Source organism: Papio anubis, unplaced genomic scaffold (genome assembly GCF_008728515.1).
Source record: "Papio anubis isolate 15944 unplaced genomic scaffold, Panubis1.0 scaffold674, whole genome shotgun sequence".
NCBI lineage: Eukaryota > Metazoa > Chordata > Mammalia > Primates > Cercopithecidae > Papio > Papio anubis.
The window spans coordinates 21,333-43,044 of NW_022166963.1; the positions used below are offsets into that span (position 1 = coordinate 21,333).

The 21,712-nt window shown below is 44.9% G+C and overlaps 1 protein-coding gene and 1 non-coding gene across 6 annotated transcripts; one reads left to right on the forward strand and one right to left on the reverse strand.

Moving 5' to 3' along the window:
- Nucleotides 1-514: 514 nt before the first annotated feature.
- On the reverse strand, nucleotides 515-21,538 carry LOC101021923 (piggyBac transposable element-derived protein 2). 5 transcript variants are annotated; one of them, XM_031662496.1, is made up of 6 exons: nucleotides 21,435-21,534; nucleotides 18,586-21,124; nucleotides 7,397-7,493; nucleotides 5,802-5,865; nucleotides 3,595-3,690; nucleotides 515-3,056 (listed from the first exon to the last, which is right to left on the reverse strand). In XM_031662496.1, exon 6 carries the CDS (start codon nucleotides 2,984-2,986, stop codon nucleotides 1,295-1,297), a length of 1,692 nt encoding a protein of 563 aa, XP_031518356.1. In that variant the 5' UTR covers nucleotides 2,987-3,056; nucleotides 3,595-3,690; nucleotides 5,802-5,865; nucleotides 7,397-7,493; nucleotides 18,586-21,124; nucleotides 21,435-21,534; the 3' UTR covers nucleotides 515-1,294. The 5 variants fall into 5 exon arrangements, with proteins under 5 accessions (XP_031518356.1, XP_031518354.1, XP_031518353.1 ...); XM_031662494.1 differs by lacking the exon at nucleotides 3,595-3,690 and having other exon boundaries at nucleotides 21,435-21,538; XM_031662493.1 differs by lacking the exons at nucleotides 3,595-3,690; nucleotides 7,397-7,493 and having other exon boundaries at nucleotides 21,435-21,537.
- LOC116273432 lies at nucleotides 6,578-6,680 on the forward strand. The gene has a single exon (XR_004181761.1). It is a non-coding gene; the product is annotated as a U6 spliceosomal RNA (small nuclear RNA).
- Nucleotides 21,539-21,712: the final 174 nt, after the last annotated feature.

Consider the following 21,712-nt stretch of genomic DNA (forward strand, 5'->3'; position numbering starts at 1 on the left):
GGTTCCTCAAAAACTAAAATAGAGCTACCATATTATTCAGGAATCCCATTCCTAAGTACACACCCAAAAGAAAAAAAATCAGTATACTGAAGAAAGATCTGAACTCCAATGTTTATCTTCTGCACTATTCACAACAGTCATGATTTGGGAGCAACCTAAGTGACCATCAACAGAAGAATGGATAAAGAAAATGTACATATACACAATGAAGTATTATTAATATTTAGCCACAAAAAAAATGATATTCAGTCATTTGCAACAACATGAATGGGAGTGGAGGTCATTATGTTAAGTGAAATAAGCCAAGCAAAGAAAGGCAAACTTCAGATGTTCTCACTTATTTGTGGGAGCTAAAAATGAAAACAATTGAATTCATGGACATACAGAGTAGAAAGAAGGTTACCAGAGCTTGGCAAGGGTGGTTAGGGGGTGGGGGAGAGTGGCAATAGTTAATGGGTATGAAAAAATAGAAAGAATGAGTAAGACCTAGTATTTGCTAGCACAACAGGGTGAATATAGTTAAAAATAATTTAATTGTACATTTTAAAATAACTAGCAGTATAATTGGTTTGTAACACAAAGGACAGATGTTTGACAGGATGGATAGCCCATTTACCCTGATGTGGTTTTTCCACATTGCATGTCTGTATCAAAATATCTCACATAACCCATAAAAATACACACCTACTATGTACCCACAAAAATTAAAAAAATAATTTTTTATAAAATGAATCCCACATTGATATATGTGTATTAGGAAAATATTTTTATCAAGAAAATATGAACTCTGAAACTCTAGCCCTCTGACTAAATACAAGGCAGATTATCTATCCTTGGAAAGTTTGATAACCTTAGATTAATATGAAATAAATAGGATTAAGAAATCCATCACATTTACATGATATTTATACACTATTGCCTATCTTAGATTATAAACCATGGCATGCAATGGTCAAGTCTTCTTACTGTTCTTGCAAGTTTTCCTTTGATTCTTCTTCCTAGGATTCAAATATACCCCAAAGCACAACTTTTATCTGAATAAAAAGTGGTCCCACAACTTTAAATAAATAAGTTCAAAAATATAAATATAAATGAATATAAATATTAATTGATATCACATGTAGGCATAATAGAACACAATAAAAAAGATAACAATTGTGGGTAGGGAGAAAAGAGAAAACCAAGTCATCAGAAATTCAGGTCTTTTTTCCAACACAAAACAGAAGTAATCAACTGCTATCTGTATTTAACTGTGAACATCTCATTATAAACCAAAAAAGTATGTCTCCTGATGTCACCGGATGTGGTACTCCCTGAAGCACTTGGCATGGACACCCTTCTGGCACTTCTCGCACCGGGTGTTGGTCTGTGAGTGGCAGAGGGCACATCGGGTCCTCTTGTCCTGGTGGATAATCCAGTGTCCAACCATATCAAAGCGGCTCTCAGTCTCCAACCGCCTGCTTCGCCTTCCTTGAGAGGTCGTGTCAGCATTGCTCTCCAGGTACACACAGGCGACGTATCTCCGGAAGGCAAGGAGGTCCACCTGGGCATCCTGGCAGCAGATCCTGTGCAGCTGCCATGCATTGTTGAGGGCAGCATCAATGACATAGCCAATAAAGCTTGAGTACCACTTCATGCCTCGGATCTTCACCTTGTACTTGGCAATATTCTGGTCCATCCTACCAACACCGCCCACCTTCTCCTGATACAGCTTCACCAGTGATGGCTGGTGGACCTGAGTCCGCGTTTTAGTTGCTCCAGAGTGACGACTGGTCAGCCTCACTGGTTCTATGCCCACGGCATTGGAGCAGATGTTGACCACGCTGCTATCGTGCCAGCGGCACACGATGATCTCCTCACTCTCATCGACTTTGTAATCAAATGAACCCCTCTTCATTTTTTTCAGTTCTTTGGGGTCTTTTAGGGGACATCGCTCAGTCCTATACTCACGAACAGTTCCTGTGGCCTTCACCCCCTTTTTCCTCAAAATGGACATCAGTTTAACACTTGTAAAAACCTTGTCAAAAAATATGTGATATGGCAGAAAACCACGCTCCTGAAGCGCATCCACAAATTTTATTACCATACTGCCTCCTAGATCCAGGCTCCTGTCTGGCTTGGTAAAAAGTGTGCCCTGTGAGGGCTCGAACCACACCAAGTAGCCTCTGCTGGTCGTCCCACACCAAATCTTGTAGCCAAGTCGCACCGGCTTCCCCCTGTGCAGCTGCTTGGACCCCCGGTGCCCAAAGTACTCACACATAGACTCGCCAAAGCTGTAGAACTCTTCCAAGGGTGCGTGCTTCTGGAAATTGCAGTTCATCCGGATGATGAGAGGTCTGACCTTGGCAAACCTATCACCTGCATCAAGTTCGTTGTTATCTGCAAAATGTAAGTATGAGAAGATTAGTTCGAATCTATCCCTTCTAATTGCATCGGCCACAAGATGATGATGTGAATCAGGAGAGGTTTCCCAGAACATCCTTCTCCTTGGGTAAGAGATGTACCCACTTAAAATCAAAATGCCCAAAACACACTTCAATTCCTGAGCCGTAAGACTCAGGTTGACATTTTTCTGCCAAGCATAACGATTGGTTTCATTAACAATGAAATTAATTGTTCCTTCATCAAAAAACAACTCAAAAAGGCCCACAGGACTCAGCTCTTGGCTTTTCAGATCCTCAATATGAGGATCTGATGCCGTCCAACTGCCAAAGTCTGGACGAATATCTCTTTTTGTCCAAATGCGCTGAGGTTTCACAACTGCTTTCTGCCTCTTCTTGGCCGGCTGCAGCTCCAGGTCGTCATTATCCTCGCCGGTGCCAGAGTCCTCACACAGGACTGAAGCATGCAGCACACTGCCAGGCAGGTGAGCACCTCGCTGGCTGTCTTCATCACCTGAGTCCTCATCAGTGAATTCCCCCGCAGCATTGTCGGGAGGTGCAATGAAAATCTCTTCCCTGTTGCTGTTGGACTCTTCCTCCTCCATAGCATTCAGAACCTCGAGCAGCTTTGCAGACTTCACCTTTGAGTGGATACCTCTCCCAGCAATGACATCTCTGTTACGACAGGAAACAGAATCAGGAAGAGGCCACGCCAAAAAGCCAGTGCTTCAGCAGAAAAGAGGAGGACGCTCTCTCTATAAAACACTTTCATTTGAATGGCTTCACAGATCTGGCACCACAAGGCACAGCATTCAGTAAGTAAATTTTCCAGCTAAACACAGATTCTGCTTTTTGTTATTTTTTTTTTGAAACGGTGTTATACTCTGTCACCCAGGCTGGAGTGCAGGGGTGCGATCTCAACTCACTGCAACCTCCACCTCCCAGGTTCAAGCGATTCTCCTGCCTCAGCCTCCCGAGTACCTGGGACTATAGGTGCATGCCACCACGCCACGCTAACTTTTTTTATTTTTAGTAGAGATGGGGTTTCACCATGTTAGTCAGGATGGTCTTGATCTCCTGACCTCGTGATCCGCCCGCCTCAGTCTCCCAAAGTGCTGGGATTACAGGCGTAAGCCATGGCACCCAGCCCACAGATGATGCTTTTAAGTGCAGAAGTATTTTGACAATGGGAGACAGAATAAAGAGGTCTTACCTACTTCCTTTCCTTCTTAAATGATGTGTTCTAAAACAGAGGATCCTCTTTAGTGATGAATCCAGATGCTGCTGTCATCACTCCAGATAACAGAAACTGGCAACAGGGAGCCCTGGTCAGCTGGAGTGACACCCACTCCTGTCCCCTCAGACTCAAAAGCCCTAGGAGCTCCGCAATTACATTTGTCTTACTATACCTTCCCTCTCTTATTGACAAATGGAAGTTTCCCTCATTCCCCAAATTCTCAAACTCTCCCTACTTGAACTCTCACTACCCAAACTCAAGAACTGAGCAGATGTGGATTTTCAGATAGCTCCCTTGCAGCTATCCTACTGTATGCTAACTGCAATTCAGAAGCCAAATCAATTTGGAAAACATGGAAACTCCGGATACTCTCTGGCCCTGGGGACACAGGAACCAAATGGATGGTGAGTGATACAGGTGCTCCTCGACTTACAATCAGGTTACATCCCAATTTGACTTACAATCAGGTTACATCCCAATAAACCCCTCATGAGTTAAAAACGTCATAAGTCGAAAATGCATTTAATACACCTAACCTACCAAACATCGTAGCTTAGCCTAGCCTACCTTAAACATGCTCAGAACATTTACATTACCCTATAGTTGGGGAAAAAAGTCATCTAACACAAAGCCTATTTTATAATTAAGTATTAAATAGCTCATATAATTTATTGACTACTGGACTGAAAGTGAAAAACAGAGTGACTGTATGGATACCCAAAGTTCCCACAGAATGTATCTGGCTTTTACACCATCTTAAGTTGAACCATGCTAAGTGGGAGACTCTCTGTACTTGCATTTGAGCACAGACTGTGAGCAGGTGCTGCTCAGGGGCTGGCAACGGGAAAACTCCACTCCCAACCTGCACAGCACTTTATTTCTAACTGGAGGAGTCAGACAACAGATCAACAAACAAGTAGCTATGCAGGACGGTGTCAGGTAGCAACGAATGCCGAATGCCGTCCCAGATAAGGGACAATGCAACAAAGGGGTAGAGCCAGGGGTGCTATTTTGGACAGAATGGTGAGAGAAGGCTCACAGGGTGGGAGGCCTGAAGGAGATGAGAGAATGAGCCCTGCAGACAGCTGGAGACAAGATGTCCCAGGCAGACAGAAAGGACCACAGGCACACGGCCCTGACACTGAAGGGATTCGACATCTGCAGAACGGCAAGGAGGTCAGCGAGGCTGCAGGTGCAATGAGGACAAGAGAGCAGAGCAGAGCCAGAGAGAACTAGCCCCACAGGACTCCACAGGCCCTGGCCAGGACTTCCAGTGTTCAGCTACCATAGGTAGCCCCAAGGGTGGGGGTAAACCATGGAACAGGGCAGTGAGGAGTCACATCTAGGCTGTAAACACATCGCCCTGGCTGTGAGAATGGACTCAGCAGGGAGGGTAGGCACAGAGGTCCCTGCAGCTTCCCTGTGCCCCTTTGCAGACCCCAACCTCCACGTGAGGACCCTCCATCCCAAAGGAAGGCAACAGGATTTACCACAGAGGTGACATCAGCACAGACCTGCCCATGGACTCTGGAGTTCAGGCTGCATTAGAAATTCACTCTAACCTCACTGCCTGGAGACTGACTGTCAGCCGCCATGCTCACCTCCACGAGGTGAGGTATTCACTCATTCCCCCTCTGCATGGGCCAGGACAAGAGACCAGTTTGAAGGGAAAGGAAATTCAAAGCCCTTCTCATGGGCCTTGGACAGCAGCCATCTTCACACTCTCCTGACCTGGCCTCACCCAGTTCACAGGGGTAGATCCAGGGCTGCAAGCTCAAGGTCTCTACCAGTTTTGACTGCCCAAGCTCCTCCTCACCCCCAAACCCTCAAACAACTTCTGCACATGACTGTTCAAACCCCGGGCATGAGAAAGCCTGCAGGGACTGAGGTGGCCCCAGGAGTAACCATCTGGTGTCTTTATCTTGAAAGATGAGGAAAGTGAAGTCATGGTTTTCTATCGAGTGTACACATTAGTGGTACATGACCACACCCATACCACACAACCATCGGCCTTTTCCCGTTTTCCCCATTCTTCTCCCATCTCCTCGCCCTTCTTCCTTTATACTTCCTGGACACCAACTGTTATACTGAGGCCAAGAGCTAAAAATGTCATGGACGTGGCCTTTCAAAAACATAGGGGAATAAATTCTTCAATAAAACGTTTGATCAAACAGCACTCCTACCTGGATGTTGAAGCCATGATGAACTGGGAAGACGAAGCTGTCTTTACTCACAGAGTCTAAGAACCTGTAAGACAAGAAAGGTCAATTTAAAAAAATTGTATCTTAAGAAGCAAGGCAACAGGATCTTTTCTACCATTTAAGGGAAAAATATCTCTGACTTAAAATTCACTACCTTAACAGTGTGTGGGTCGACTGGTTATTCAGAGGGAAAAAGAACAAATCCTTCATCTCAAAACTCACACCAAAATACATTCTAAAGTAGATGACATTTGGGGCTACATGAGTCTTTGCTTGTGGCGTGGCAGAGGGCCTTCCACTGCATTCTAGGATGTTTATGGCATCCCCGGCTTCTACTAATAGATGCCAGTAGAACATCCCGCTGCACTGTCCGTAACAGCTAAACATCAGAAAAACCTAAAAGACTACCAACTGGGAGATGAATATAATTATATTATATAGAAGTTTAAACAAATGAACAACCAAGAAAGCATAAGGATCCTGAAAACAACACTTAATGAAACAAAGCTGCAGAGAGAAAGTGTAGAACACCACTTATGTAACTACAAATACCCACAAGAAATTCCCTGTGTTGTCAACAGATACTATGTGCAGGATAGGAGTATAAAACCAGAACTGGAAAGCTACACGCTAGCTCTTCACAGAAGGGGGTACCCACAGGGGAGGGAGGGAAACTGGAGTGAGGAAGTGGAAGATGAGATGGGGTCGCGGGGAGAGAAAGGCCCACCAGATCTGTTAGTTCTTTTTACACAATCTGAGTGCTCACTTCGGCAGCACATGTACTAAAACTGGACCAATACCGAGATTAGCATAGCCTGTCCACAAAGATGACATGAAAATTCGTAAGTGCTCCATATTAAAAAAAAAATCTGAATCAAATATGGTAAAATGTGTTAATGTGTTAAATCTGGGAGGTGGGGACATGGATATTGATATATTTTTCTCTGTATTTTCTGTATGTTTGAAATATTTTGGAGTAAAGACATTAGAAACCCTTTTAGCAAGTGAGCATTTAAGTGTGGAGTACTGTTTTAAGCATTTTTACCGATGTCAATGCATTTAATTCCCTTCATAACTTCTTGAGGTTGTAATAACCCCCATTTAACCATTGAGGAAACTGAGGCCTGGAAAGAAGTGACTTGCCTAGCGATGCAGAACAAAATCACAACAGATTTGGCAAGTGTTAGTGTCCAAGGGCATCTACTTAGTTTTCCAGGATATTAGACAGTCACGCTTGAAAAATTTAATGGAAAACCAGTCACCCTGACCCTGTCAACAAACTGATAAAATGCAGTAATACTGGGGGGAAATGCAAACAGAAGTCAGGAGGCATCCCTGTTTATCCAGAGCTCACAGAAATTAATTATCGGAGTAGGGGATTTGCATTTGCACACAATGATGATGTGAGTTCCACAAGGATTCAGGCTATGGAAATATCTCAGCACCACAGGGACCCCATGCCAATATTTTCAAAATGGTGTGATTGCCGGCAAACCACCTGGACAGCTGATTCAAGTTAACTTCTCATTTTAAGATGTTAACCTTTCTATGCATTTTAATGTGTCTGGACAACTCACTCTGGGCCACTCTTACAACAGCAAGAATAGACCAACAACCCCACTCTGCACGTCTTCAACAGCTCTCCCGCCTGGCGTCACATCCTTCTCGGTCTCCCTGCAGACCCAGAACAGCAGCGGTTAGTGGAGGGAGGAAGCAGAGCACCCAGAAGGTGCTTTAAAATTTGTTGGGGGAGAAGGTTGGTTGTCACAATGGCAGAAGGGGTGGAAAGGGTTACAGCGATCCCACACGTGTGGGTCAGTCCCACAACCACACCTGTCTCATACCCTCACAACTTCCATCTGTCCTACCAAAACCTATGTGCAATGATTTAACTTGGGCTTAGAACCAAACTCAGATTTACATAAATATAAAACACCTTTTGCACAATTTTAATATAGTACAGTAAACATACTAATAGTAGAGAAAACGAAGATCTTTTTATCAGAACTTTACCAACGCTTGTTGACCATTTTGAAAAATTACGTCACCAATAGTATCAGTCTTTGTGACACAAGTCATCATCAATGCAACACACATAGGTCCTTTTGTACCTGCAGTCATCGCATTCACGGTGGCTTGACATATGCATATGTAACCCTTCCATAAAAATGCCAAATACAAAGAACAAGTGTCAGCACCATTCAGGTGAATATGGCCTTACTTGTCTAAAATTCATTTTAATTTCTACCTTACCCCCACCAAATGAAGCCCCACCTGGCCCTGAAGTCAGCTCAGTCACACTGCTTCTGACCAGTTCTCGATAACTCAGCCAAGGCTCCCTTTGTCAGCTACTCAGAGCACGCCCTTCACAAACCAGTCTCCTTTTATTGTTTGTGAGACCATTTCATGAATACTATCTGCTCTAGTCTCGGTCTGATCTCCACTATATATCCAAAGCACACTCAGAGGGAGGCTGAGCCTGATCACAACTGTACATACAACACTTACATAGTAGCTGGGTCTGATCTACATTATATATACACACAGTGCTTGCTTACAGGGTCCAGCGGACACAAGAGCTGGGCCAGTACCGTCAGGAGAGGACTTGAGAATGTTATTTTTTTCTATGAGAATCCAAAGGCCTCTCCTGAAGGCTAAAATAAAACCTTCAGCATCATCTTCCTAATCTTCCCCAGGTCTGCTTCCTAATTTTCTTTAACATATTAGACATAGCAGGTCTCTGCCCCCTCTGCTATCCCCTAGCTGAGACCGTTTCAGGCAGGTACCATCAAAGGGTCACTTGCCCCTATCCTTAAGACTCAACTACAGAGCCCAGGGCCTTGAATGCAAAAATACTCAGTAAAGTAGCTCCTCGAGTCCATTTCCTCCCATAACAGGGACAGAGCAGGGGAACATTAATGCCTCCAGCCTTTTCTCCTCCATCCACCAGCTCAGTGGGCTGTTCTCAGGGGCCAACCAACAGCTCCCGAACCACAAGGCACATAGACAGTGATAAAGTGAAAATGCTATTTGGCCAGGAAAAAGAGTGTTAGGAGTTGTTTAGTACCCTACACGCAAACCATGGCCCAAATGACCCCATCATCAACTGGTTGTCCTGGTCACCTGAAAATACAATTTCAATGTTGTGTGGCCAGAGCCCTTACCAAAGGACTAATCCCACAGACTCCCCATGCTATCTCAGGCAGCTTTTAAGCCCAGCCTCGCCAATGAACTTCTACCCTGCCAGTCTGCCAGGAAGCTCACTGAACTGTCTACCTACAAACCCATAAAAGCAAACCACACTCAGCAAATTCTGACTCCATCTGCCCCTTTGCAGCCAATTCTAAGAGTTATGCATGCACATACATACAATCAATCTTGCCCCAACACACCTCCTATGCCCCCTTAGCGCTCCAGAAAGGATGACAAATATCTTTTCCTCCTGATGTTATTCTACCTTCCTCTCCCCAACTACCCAATTTCTAGTCTCTGTAGGTTCACTCTCAAGCTTTTGTGGTCAGGCAGTAACCGTGGCTGGCACGTCCTGGGGGGTGGATCCTGGCCTGGGTTCTGCCGACACAGAAGATAAGAGAACATGTAACTCCTGCAATCAGTGACCTCCACTCCTATGGGCCCCTTGCTTCTGCCTCAAGGTGGCTCTCAGGAGTAAGGGGAAGTAGGAAAGACACCCATCAAATGAGACGCCTAAATTCCATTTCCAGAAGTATGGCAGACCACAGACCCCAAAAAAACTCTCCTGATGAAAACTTAAAAGAGCTGGATAAAATTTTAAGTGCTGCACTGACCTGACAAGAAAATATGGAATCTCACTGGGTCAAAAAGCAAAATCAATCTGGCAGCCCTAAGGAGCAAGGGAGTCTAAGGAGCAAGGGAGTCTAAGGAGCAAGGGAGTCTTCAGTTAGCTTTCACTCTGAGGCGTTCTCATGAATTGTGGTGACATTAATCCTCCTATTCTGAACTATATGGAGTATAAAAACTAGAGGAAACTAAAGGCAGGCCAGCACAAAGGGCTAGGAAAATAGGCCTGCACAAAGGGCCTACCAAAGGGCTGCACCCAAGAGACAAAGATAAATGAAAAGTAACCCAACTCTGAAGAAGAGACCAGAAAATAAAGATGCTTAGCCATACCACTGGATAAAAGTCAGGGGGGGAGTGTCTCCGAAGAATCTGTAACTATGAAGGTTTATGAGGCCAACTGATACTGCTCAATGGGCTCAATAACCTCAAGCAAAAATTTTAACCCAAAGTCCCCTTCATTAGCAGTGCTTCCCCAGGAATAGTGAAAACAGATAAAACCTCTCTGGAGGAATATATCCCCAACAAAAACATTGAAGAGTTCCACTGACAACAGTTCCAAAGATGAATTCACATTATGGAAAAAAAAAAGTCAAAGTAAACAAGGAAATAAAACAGTAAACAAGGAAATAAAGCACCATGAATGGGAGTCAGCAGAAACAATGGACAGCATAATCAGACCCACGGACTATAAATGTCATAATTATCATAGAATACAAAATATATATGTTTAATATATTGTAAGAAACAATATGAACAAGAAACATAAAATCTGAAATGAAAAAAAAAGGTCAAGCACACTTAAAAAGAACCAAATACAACAAATAAGAATAAAAACTAAACTACCTAAGAAAAGTTTTAAAAGTCATACTTATAAGGGAAATACAAATCAAAACCATGAGATATCACATTACACCCATTACGCTGGACACTATCAAGAAAACAGAGAATGGTATCAGCAAGAATGTAGAAAAATTAGAACCTTTGGGCCGGATGTGGTGGCTCACGCCTGTAGTCCCAGCACTTTAGGAGGCTGAGGCGGGCGGATCAGGAGGTCAGGAGCTCGAGACCATCCTGGCTGACACAGTGAAACCCCGTCTCTCCTAAAAATACAAACAATTAGCCAGACATGGTGGGCAGGTGCCTGTAGTCCCAGCTACTTGGGAGGCTGAGGCAGGAGAATGGCGTGAACCCGGGAGGCGGAGCTTGCAGTGAGCCGAGATCGTGCCACTCACTCCAGCCTGGGTGACAGAGCGAGACTCCACCTCAAAAAAACAAAAAAACAGAAAAATTAGAACCTTTGTACACTGTTGATAGCATTTAAAAATAATGCACCCACTATGGAAAAAGTGTGGTAATTTCTACATTTTCTTTTAAACTTTTTTTTTTTTCATATTTAAAAAAACCACAATTTTTTTTTTTTTTTTTTTTTTTTAAAAAGACAGGGTCTCACTCTGTTGACCAGCCTGGAATACGGTGGGACAATTGATTTAGGAGTTAAAAATAAATTACTCAAGCAGTTAGTGAGGGTACAGAAGTCCTCAGTAAGGTTTTTCTTTTAATAAAAAGCAGCCCCCAAATCCTTTCTTTTCTAACAAAAAGCAGCCTGAAAAATCAAGCCTCAAGCACAGATAAGCAAGCTGGAAGCTTGCATAGGTGAATGCCTGCAGGTGTGCCAGAAGCCAGGTATATCCAGCGTGGAAGTTTTCTCCTCCCTTCTCTTTGTCAAAGTCACATGTGTGGGTGTCACAGCCCCCCCGGCAAGGCCGAGACGCCATCTGCATAATAAAAGATTAGGGTGAGATGGCCAGCCTCTTTGTGGGTAAGTGGCACACCTGGCCCAACCAATCCCCGAGGCCCTATGTAAATTAGACACCACCTTCTTAAGCCCCTCTATAAAGTCAAATACATCCCACTGTGAACAGGGAGATCCATCTGGAACCTCTGTCCCTCTATATGGGGGAGCTTTGCTCTTGTTTATCTTGCCTATTAAACTTTCTGCTCTTAAATGCACACCTTGTGCGTCTACATCTTCGTTTTCCTTAGCGTGAGACAACGAACCTTGGGTATTTCCCAAGACAAGTGACCCCACTTCACAATCAGGGCTCACTGCAGCCTCTACCACTCCAGGCTCAGGTGATCCTGCCACCTCAGCCTCCTAAGTAGCTGGAACTACAGGCACATGCCACCATGCCAGCTAATTTTTCTATGTTTTGTAGAGATGGGGTTTCTCCATGTTGCCCAGGCTGGTCTCAAACTCTTGGGCTCAAGTAATCTGCCTGCCTTGGCCTCCCAAAATGCCGGGATTGTAGGTTTGAGGCACTGTGCCTGGCTGCAACTGATTTTTGCATGTTTATTTTGTATCCTGCAACTGTGCTGTATTCAGCAAATACAATTTGCTGTGCATTTTGCTGCAAATATAAATTGCTGCAATTCTGCAATTGTGGAATCTTTAGAGTTTCCTACATATGAGATCATGTCATCTGCAAACACAGATAGTTGTAATTACTGCTTTCCAATTTGGACGGCTTTTACTTTTCTCAGTAATTGCTCTAAGACTTCCAATACTATGTTGAACAAATGAACTGAAAGCAGGAACTCAGAAATCTATGTCTATAGCGCTTTTTTTTTTTTTGAGATGGAGTCTCTGTTGCCCAGGCTTGAGTGCAGTGGCGTGATCTCATCTCACTGCAACCTCCGCCTCCCAGGTTCAAGTGATTCTCTTGCCTCAGCCTCCTGAGTAGCTGGGACTACAGGTTCTTGCCACCATCCCCGGGTAATTTTTTGTATTTTTAGTAGAGACGGGGTTTCACCGTTTTAGCCAGGATGGTCTCGATCTCCTGATTTCGGGATCCGCCCACCTCAGGCCTCCCAAAGTGATGGGATTATAGGCGTGAGTCACTGCGTCTGGCCTATAGTGCATTTTCAAAGGAGCACTATTCACAATAGCCAAGAGACAGAAGCAACTCAAGTGTCAATTGATGAATGAATGGAATTGATAGATGCAATGGAATATTACTCAGCCTTAAAATGAAGGAAATCCTGTTACAGGCTACAACATAAATAAACCTTGAGGACATTATAGTAAGTGAAATAAGCCAACTACAAAAAGAGAAACAGTGTTTAATTTCACTTACATGAGGTAATTAAAGTAGTCAAAACTGAGAAACAGAAAGTAGAATGCAGATAAACAGAAGTTGTGGAGGAGAAACGGCAAGTCAATGTTTAATGGGTATAGTTTCAGTTTTGCAAGATAAAAAAGTTCCTGGAGATTGGCTGCACAATAATGTGATTATCCTTAGTACTACTAAACTGTACACTTAAATGGTTAAAATGGTAAACTGTATGTTTTTTACAATTAAAAATATAAAAATGAAGTACAATAAAAACAAAAAAATCAGAGAAAGAGGGTCATTTTACAGTGAGAAAAGATTTGCCTAATCAGGAAAATATAGTAATTTTTAAATTGTGTATATCTAGTAAGTTCAAAATAAATAGAATAAAAAGGACTACTATACAGAATCTACAATGAACTCAAACAAATTAGCAAGAAAAAAAAATCCCCTCAAAAAGTGGGTTAAGGACAATTCTCAAAAGAATTTACACAAATGGCCAACGAACATATGAAAAACATGCTCAACATCACTAATGATCAGGGAAATGCAAATCAAAACCACAATGCGATACCATCTTCCTCACACAAGAATGGCCATAATCAAAAAAATCAAAAAATAACAGATGTTGGCCAGGATGCAATGAAAAGGGAATATTCTGCACTGCTGGTGGGGATGTAAACTAGTACAACCACTATGGAATACAGCGTGCAGATTCCTTAAAGAACGAAAAGTACAACTACCATTTGATCTGGCAATGCCACTACTGGGTATCTACTCAGAGGAAAAGAAGTCATTATATGAGAAAAGATACTTGCACACGCATGTTTATAGCAGCACAATTCAAAAATATGGAACCATCCCAAATGCCAATCAATCAATGAGTGGATAAAGAAACTGTGGTATGTACATAAGACAGAATACTACTCAGTCATAAAAAGGAATGAATTAATGGCATTCACAGCAACCTGGATGGAAATGAAAACCATTATTCTAAGTGAAGTAACTCAGGAATGGAAAACCAAACATCATACGTTCTCACTCGTAAGTGGGAGCTAAGCTAAGAGGATGCAAAGGTAAAGAATGATACAATGGACGTTGGTGACTCCAGGGGAAAGGATGAGAAGGACATGGCTATAAATTGGGTTCAGTATATACCGCTTGGGTGATGTGTGCACCAAAATCTCACAAATCACAACTAAAAAACTTACTCATGGCCGGGCGCGGTGGCTCATGCCTGTAATCCCGCACTTTGGGAGGTCGAGGCGGGCGGATCATGAGGTCAGATCTAGACCATCCTGGCTAACACGGATCTCTACTAAAAATACGAAAAATTAGCCAGGTGTGGCGGCGGGCGCCTGTAGTCCCAGCTACTCGGGAGGCTGAGGCAGGAGAATGGCGTGAACCCGGGAGGCGGAGCTTGCAGTGAGCCAAGATCGTGCCATTGCACTCCAGCCAGGGCAACAGAGAGAGACTCTGTCTCAAAAAAAAAAAAAAAATCATGTAACCAAATACCACCTGTTCCCCAAAAACTTATGGAAATAAAAAATAAAGTTTTCATAAGGTTCGATTTCTTTTTTTTTGAGACGGAGTCTCGCTCTGTTGCCCAGGCTGGAGCGCAGTGGCCGGATCTCGGCTCGCTGCAAGCTCCACCTCCCAGGTTTACGCCATTCTCCTGCCTCAGCCTCCCAAGCAGCTGGGACTACAGGGGCCCCCACCTCGCCCGGCTAGTTTTTGTATTTTTTAGTAGAGACGGGGGGTTTCACCGTGTTAGCCAGGATGGTCCCGATCTCCTGACCTCGTGATCCGCTCGTCTGGGCCTCCCAAAGTGCTGGGATTACAGGCTTGAGCCACCGCGACCGGCCAAGGTTCAATTTCTTAAACTGAGTAGGATATTCAGAGTTGTTCATTATTCTTTAAACTGTTCCTGTGCATTTTATATATTTTGGTATGTATATTTTACACACTCACACAAACACACACAGGCACGGGGGCACTTGCAAAGAAACACCTGAACAAATACTCTCCAGCTGACCCAGTCAGTGCCTGATGGGAATGCTGCTCTGCAGTGATGAGGGAGTCGCAAGCAAAAGATGTTCATCTGTGATGTTTCAGAACACACACATCTTGCACGGCTAGAAGAAAATTAGGTCATCTCCCCATGTAACAGTCTGTGTCCCTTATGAAGAATCTCTTTTTAAAATCCTTATAAAATCGTTTACCTGAATTTCTTCAAAGCCCAGCCAGCCCACATCCCAACTTATCCATACACAGGGCCTCTGACCATCTCTGGTCCGCATGACATCACACTTAAATTCCTCTATGGCTTGTGAGAAAAGCTCATCACCTGATTAGATCATAAGCTCCAGTAATCACGGACATGAGTCCCCATGGGCCTTCAGTAAATCCAAGTGTGTGACTGTGATGTCTGTGGGGCTCCAGCTCCCCTTCTGCTCTGACCTTCTTGGCACTAAGGCAGGCTTGCTGCAGGCAGATGCCAGGTGTGTGAGGTGCGAAAGAAAGACCTCAGTCCCTCAATCTCTCCCGACCCCCTTTCACAAGTCTGTAGCCCAGGAAAAATGTGTAATATGGAGCCACCAGTGACAAGCTGTGTGATTTTGGAAAGTCACTTAGCAAAGAGACTTCCTGGTGCCCTCGTCTTTCACCTGTAAAATGGTATCATCGTGGTACCTACCTTCATTGCATTGTGAAAGTAATAAGAGTCAATGTGTGTAAAGCAGACACCACAGGCCTGGCTTCCCAAGTGTTAACTACAATTTCAGGTCCACAACCCCTCACCTACAATTCCAAAAGCCAAATATGCTTTAAAAACTAAATTTCTTTCAAAACTTTGCAACAAACTCTTTGGCAGCAAAACCTGGACTGACCTGAGGCTCTTCATAAAGTCTAATTGTTACTATAAATATCCACACATTTTGCTGCAGAAATTATGTTTCATTAAGGGATGCATAGTATGACTGATAAAACTCAAACAGTCTGACTTCTTCCCCAGGTCCAGCCAGGTTTGGGTCAGGAAGCCTGACTTGTGTTACCACTTCATAGTTGCTCCACCTCTCAGCAGTTTACCACCTTTTCCTCCACTGTGCCTTAGGCTGGCCCCATCCACTTGCTAACATATAGACTGACAGCCTCCAGCCATTAGGGCATGAGCCCATCTTCACAGCCTACCAAGAGCTTGCCCTGGGTCACAATCCAACCGAGCTCTGAAATAAAATCAAAAGTCATTCACAGCCCGGTCCCTAGCCTTATCCCCACCCAGTTCCGCCTGTAGGTTCAGACCACTCTCGAGGGCTGGTCCAGTCTCTTCTTGTATCCTGTCTTCCTCAGGTTCCCTACTCTGGCCTGACTGCTTTCTTCTTCTGTGCTGTGCCTTTTGCCTGGGGTGCTATTCCCTGCCTATGGGATCCCCTGGAATGTCCTTCTCATCCATCAGGCTTCCAATCAAGTCTTCTCTTATCATAGCTTTCACCACAATAGACTGAAATTAATAATCCATCTTCAGGTCGACCCCACCTCTGTATCCCAAGAAGGCAACATGGCATCTGGCATGCAGCAGGCCCTCAATATCAATAAATACTCGCTGAACCAAACTAATCATGCCACAGAGCCAAATGGCCACATTCCAGGGCATCCCATCCATCTCAACCTGCCGCAGACTTTTCATTTTCATCTTTACTATCTGGCTTTGAGACAACTATTTAGAAAAGAACCAGAAGCTCTTGATATATGCTTGACCCTAACTAAAATATACTCCTAAAAGAGTCTCTGAAACCATGCATAGGAAATATGTCAGTGAAGAGTCTACAGTGGACTCAACCAGGACAGAGGGGGATACATAGGTAAGAAGCTCAGCAAAAACCCATTCTACCTTTCAGGAGTCTGCAGACTGTGCTCCCCAGGCCCTCCATCCCCTCACATGGGGCTCCTACATCTTTCTTGCCCTGCCTGAGACCACCAACAGAGGAAGGGGACATCGGTAGCCAGTGCCCCCACATACCAAGCAAACTCACAAAGGGAATAATGTCTAGACAGGCTGTTAGGCAGCCACACTATCACCTTTTCATTCCTTTGGCAAACATCTGAAGTATATACTGGGTGCCAGGCATGTATGCATAAAATTGTAACTATGACAGGGCTAAGAAGGAAAGCAGGTGTTGATCAGAACCCATAAAACGGAAACTGACCTAGTCAGGAAGGTCAGAGAATACCTCCCTGAGGAAAAGATAACCTAATGGAGAGCTGCAGAAAGAGTAACAACTCCCTCAGCAGGCAGGGAATAGCACCCCAGGCAAAAGGTACAGCACAGGAGAAGCAAAGCAGTCCGGCCAGGGTAGGGGATCTGTGGGAGACGGTACAAGAGGCTGGACCAGCCCTGCAGAGACTTGAAGGCTCTGTTAAGGAGGCCTGTCTTTATCAGAGCAGAGGGAAGTTTAAAAAAAAAAAAATTACAGGCAGAGCATAACAGAATGAAGGGTGCATGTTAACAAGCTTATTCTGGCTGCAGTATGGACAACTGAGTATGCAGGGCCCCAACGCTGATGAAGGGTGACGGACAAAAAGGCTACGGCAAAAGGGTGGTGCCTATGGAGAGAAATGGACACACCTAAGGAGGACTCAAAATGTGAAACCATCAAGTCTGGATAATTGGTTGAGGGGGTAGGGCAGGGGAGAAAGCTGATCAGGGAAGCCTCCTAGATTCTGGCACCCTATGGCTGGTGCACAGAGGTGCCACTCACCAAGCCCAGCAGCACTGGGAGGAGGAACGAGCAGCACTGGGAGGAGGAGGTGGTCACGAGCTGCCCTGAGGTCCAACTGGGCATTCTCAACTAAACTGGTCCAGGCCACTCGGCAAGAAAAAGCACCTTGGTGTGAGACCTGGAGCTCCCCAGGCCACTCTAAAGGGCCCTAGGGGGTTGGGAGGCGGGAGAGCTGCTGTTTAAAATGTAAATTTCTCCAAGGAAAGACAGGACAACCCAATGCTGTCTTGGCGCCTAAATTACAAAACGGAAATAGGAGAGAGTAGAGAAATTTGAATAAGGCCTGTAGGTGTTAATATCCTGGTTTTGTTGACTGTTCTGTAAAAAAAGATGTTAATCCCTAGGAAATCTGGGCGAACCGTACATGGGAATTTTTGTTTGTTTTCTAACACTCTGAAATTCTGAAATTATTTCAAGATAAACATTATTCAAAAGACATTTTATAGATCAGCACCCCAAAGCTCAGCCAGGAGCCTAACAGCTCAGAAGGGCTTTTGTGGGATACGGAGGAACTTCCTCCCCTCTCTTCATCTCAACAGCAAAAGGGAAAGAAATGCAAACAAAGACCCTCAGAAACCTCAGCGCCTTCCCAGGCGGACGCAAAGTTAAGAACGACCCGTCCCCAGCGCGCCCCGGCGCGGAGCCGCCCCGCCCCGGGACCTGACGCGGCGTTCGCAGCTCGGCCGCCAGCCTCAGGCCGCCCGCCCCATTAGTCCCGCCCACCCCGCCCGAGCCTGACCTGGTCCCTCCCACCGCGCCCTTAATCCATCCCCCTTTAGCCCGACCCCGCCCTGGTCCCCACCCACCCCGCTCCGCCTCCTGCTCCGCCCCCCCCTCAGCAGGGCCCGGCCTCCGGCCTCGCACCCCAACCCGCAGAGGGAGCGCCCCCTTGCGGCCCTCGGAATCCCATTGTTCCTGTCCTGGTCCCGCCAGCCCACCGTGGACGCGGAGCAGGGAGGACGAACTCCTCGGACGCCGTTGAGAAAACGCAACATCAAGGCCAACCGCTCCTGCACTCAAGCTAAGCCCTGCCTGCGGCGCGAGCACAATGATGCCTACCTGCCCTGGCCCAGACGGAGCCTCCCGAGCCCGAACCGGACCGTGAGCCGCGCCGAACCGGAGCGCTGCGCTTGCGTTGGCGTCGGGCGTCGCGGCCGCGCAACGTCCGGCACGAGAGCGCTCGCCGCACCTCAGCCCGCCTTCCACGCCACGCCCCCGAACCAGGCCACGCCCCGGCCCGAGCGACCATCGAGACTCCGGGACCTCCGCGGCGCCTAGAGGGATCCCGAAAACGCCTGCGAGGCCAGAACGGCCGAAATAACGTCTCCCACCCCAGCGGGCCGGCTCTTCCCGCCACTCTCCCTTGTCCTCCCACCCCCGTCCTCCCTTGGAAACTTTCCTCGCTTCTAATCAGGAGAGCATGGGGACTTTCTAGGGTAGTGGTTCTCAAATGTGGCCCCAGTCTAACAGCAGCTTCACCTGGGAAATTGATGGAACTGCAACTCTTGGGGCCCCACTCCAGGCACTGAATCAGAAACTGAGGGTGTGCCCAGTGATCGGGCTTACCAACCCTGAAGGTAATTGTGGAACAAACTAGGGCTTGAGAACCACTGCTGTATGGCAGGGTTTCTCAGCCTCCACTCTTGACATTTTGGGCCTGGATAATTCTTGGTTGAGAGGGAAGGAGGCTGTCCTGTGCATTACAGGAGGCAGGGTCACGGATAAAATACAGTTAAATTTGAGTTTCAGGTAACAGTGTTGTTCATCTAAGATTCACATTTAACTGGAAATCCCTGTATTTCATCTGGCTACCTTACCTGCCTATAGTTTTACTTGGTAAAAATGACCCTAATTGTAGGATATTGAGCACCCCTAGCAACTAAGTGCCAGTAGCACACCACACTCTCTCCACTCTAGTTATGACAAAAGTGTCTCCCCCTACCCCTCGAGAATCACGGCTCTATAAGGACTTTGTCCAGCTGAAACCTAGTAGCCTGTTAGGTATATAGGACAGTGTACTCCACAGCAAACTGCCTTGCCCTGAAAGGCTTTGAACGCAGAAATCCCTGGGACCAGACCCTGTTAACATTCAAAAAGAGGGCCACTTAGTGAAGACTTTGTATTTGCTTCTCCACCCTGACACTTCACAAATGTTATTTGGTCACTGTAAAGTGTGTTCCAAAACACCTGCATCAGAAGAAAAAAAAAATCATGCTCATTTGTGGGATTCTGGAGCGGAGGGCACGTATAAGTTTGTCATCATTCATTCCACATATGAGCAATTTGAGGAGACAGATCATGAGCCCTGGGAAAATGGGAGTGCTACTCTAGGTGAGGTAGAGTGGTGTTTCTAACTTGCTTTGTTCCCCAGATCCTGTGTCTCATTCATTCATTCATTCAAGTGTTAAATGAGTGTCCTCTCTATGACAGTCACTCCTCTGGGCAGTGCTGTTAGAACAGTGAAAAAAATAAAGGCACAAGAGAAAAACCCTCTTGTCATGATGCTTACATTTCAGCGGGAGAACCAGACAATAAACAAAATATATGGTGTGTCAAAGTGGAAAGTGCTAGGAAGAAAATAAAGGAAGCAAAGGGGACCAATAAGACTTGTGAACTCAGTTTTAAATAATTTGGTCAGGGAAGGTTGGTAAGTAAGAAGGTTGTATTTGAGGGAAAAGCCAAAGAATATGAAGAGCAAATTCCCCATGCAGAATTCAAGGGGGAAAATACTTGAAGCAGAAAGAATGGCATGTGCATATGCTCTGAGGCGAAGCAAGCCTAGCACATTTGAGAATGGCTGGAGACAAAAGAACGAAGAGAGTCAAAGAAATGAGGTCAAAGAGGGGGTGAGTTGAACAAGGAGTAGTAAGATACATATATAGTGTGCTTGCTGGCTGTTTCTTCCATACCTTTATGATCTAGAGAGAATTGTCACTGCAATTTGGATACTTGCATATGTAAAGTTAATAAAAAGATCAGGACCAAGTGTAAGTGTTTATGGAGCTGCAAAGAGCCCATCTAGACATTTTCAGTGCATTGCTTTGAATAAAGCTACGTTTAAAAACAAAGTCAAATCTTTGAAAACAATGTCAAATTTTGGGTAGAATCGCAGAACTGCATAATAGGAATTGGGAAAAAACAAAACAAAAAACTTAGCCTGTTAACCTAGAATCCTTTGAGGAAAATATATATTTTGAAGTTGTCTTTGAGAAATAGGCTAAATAAGCTTTAAGGAAAAAATTGGGGGGAAAATATTTAAATTATGTGTATTATGAGTAAATTTCATAAAAGCCTTGCAGCCTAGTTTGTTTATAGATACTATCTTGCTTTAGGGAGTTAACAAATTTAAAAAAAGAAAAAATATATAAAAAGAAGAAGAAAATGGACTTGGGGAATTAAACATACATTTATTAATTTATGTCATTTAGTTTATTTCACCTGTACATGTTTTTGTGTGTATGTATGGGGTGAGATTTTACATATATATTATAAAAATTCTCATGTCCATCAAGCATTGACTAAATAACACCTTGTGGTTAATGATGGTAGTACATAGCAGCAATTAAAGCTCAGCTACAAGTTGCTTGATTCCTTCCACCTTTTTTTTTTTTTTTGAGACGGAGTCTGGCTCTGTCGCCCAGGCTGGAGTGCAGTGGCCGGATCTCAGCTCACTGCAAGCTCCGCCTCCCGGGTTCACGCCATTCTCCTGCCTCAGCCTCCAGAGTAGCTGGGACTACAGGCGCCCGCCACCTCGCCCGGCTAGTTTTTTGTATTTTTTAGTAGAGACGGGGTTTCACCGGGTTAGCCAGGATGGTCTCGATCTCCTGACCTTGTGATCCGCCCGTCTCGGCCTCCCAAAGTGCTGGGATTACAGGCTTGAGCCACCGCGCCCGGCCACCTCCTTCCACCTTTTGACCATTAAGTATGATACTGACTGTGGGTCTGTCATCTATGGCTCTTATTATTTTGAGGTCTTTTCCTTCAATACTTAGTTTATTGACAGTTTTTAACATGAAGGAATGTTGAATTTTATGAAAGATCTTTTCTGCTTCTATTGAGACAACCATGTGGTTTTTGTCTTTAGTTCTGTTTATGTGATGAATTACATATATTGATTTGTTTTTTTGTTGTTTTTTTTTTTTTTTTTTTTTCTGTCGGCCTCGCGTGTGTTCACTCGGATGGAGTG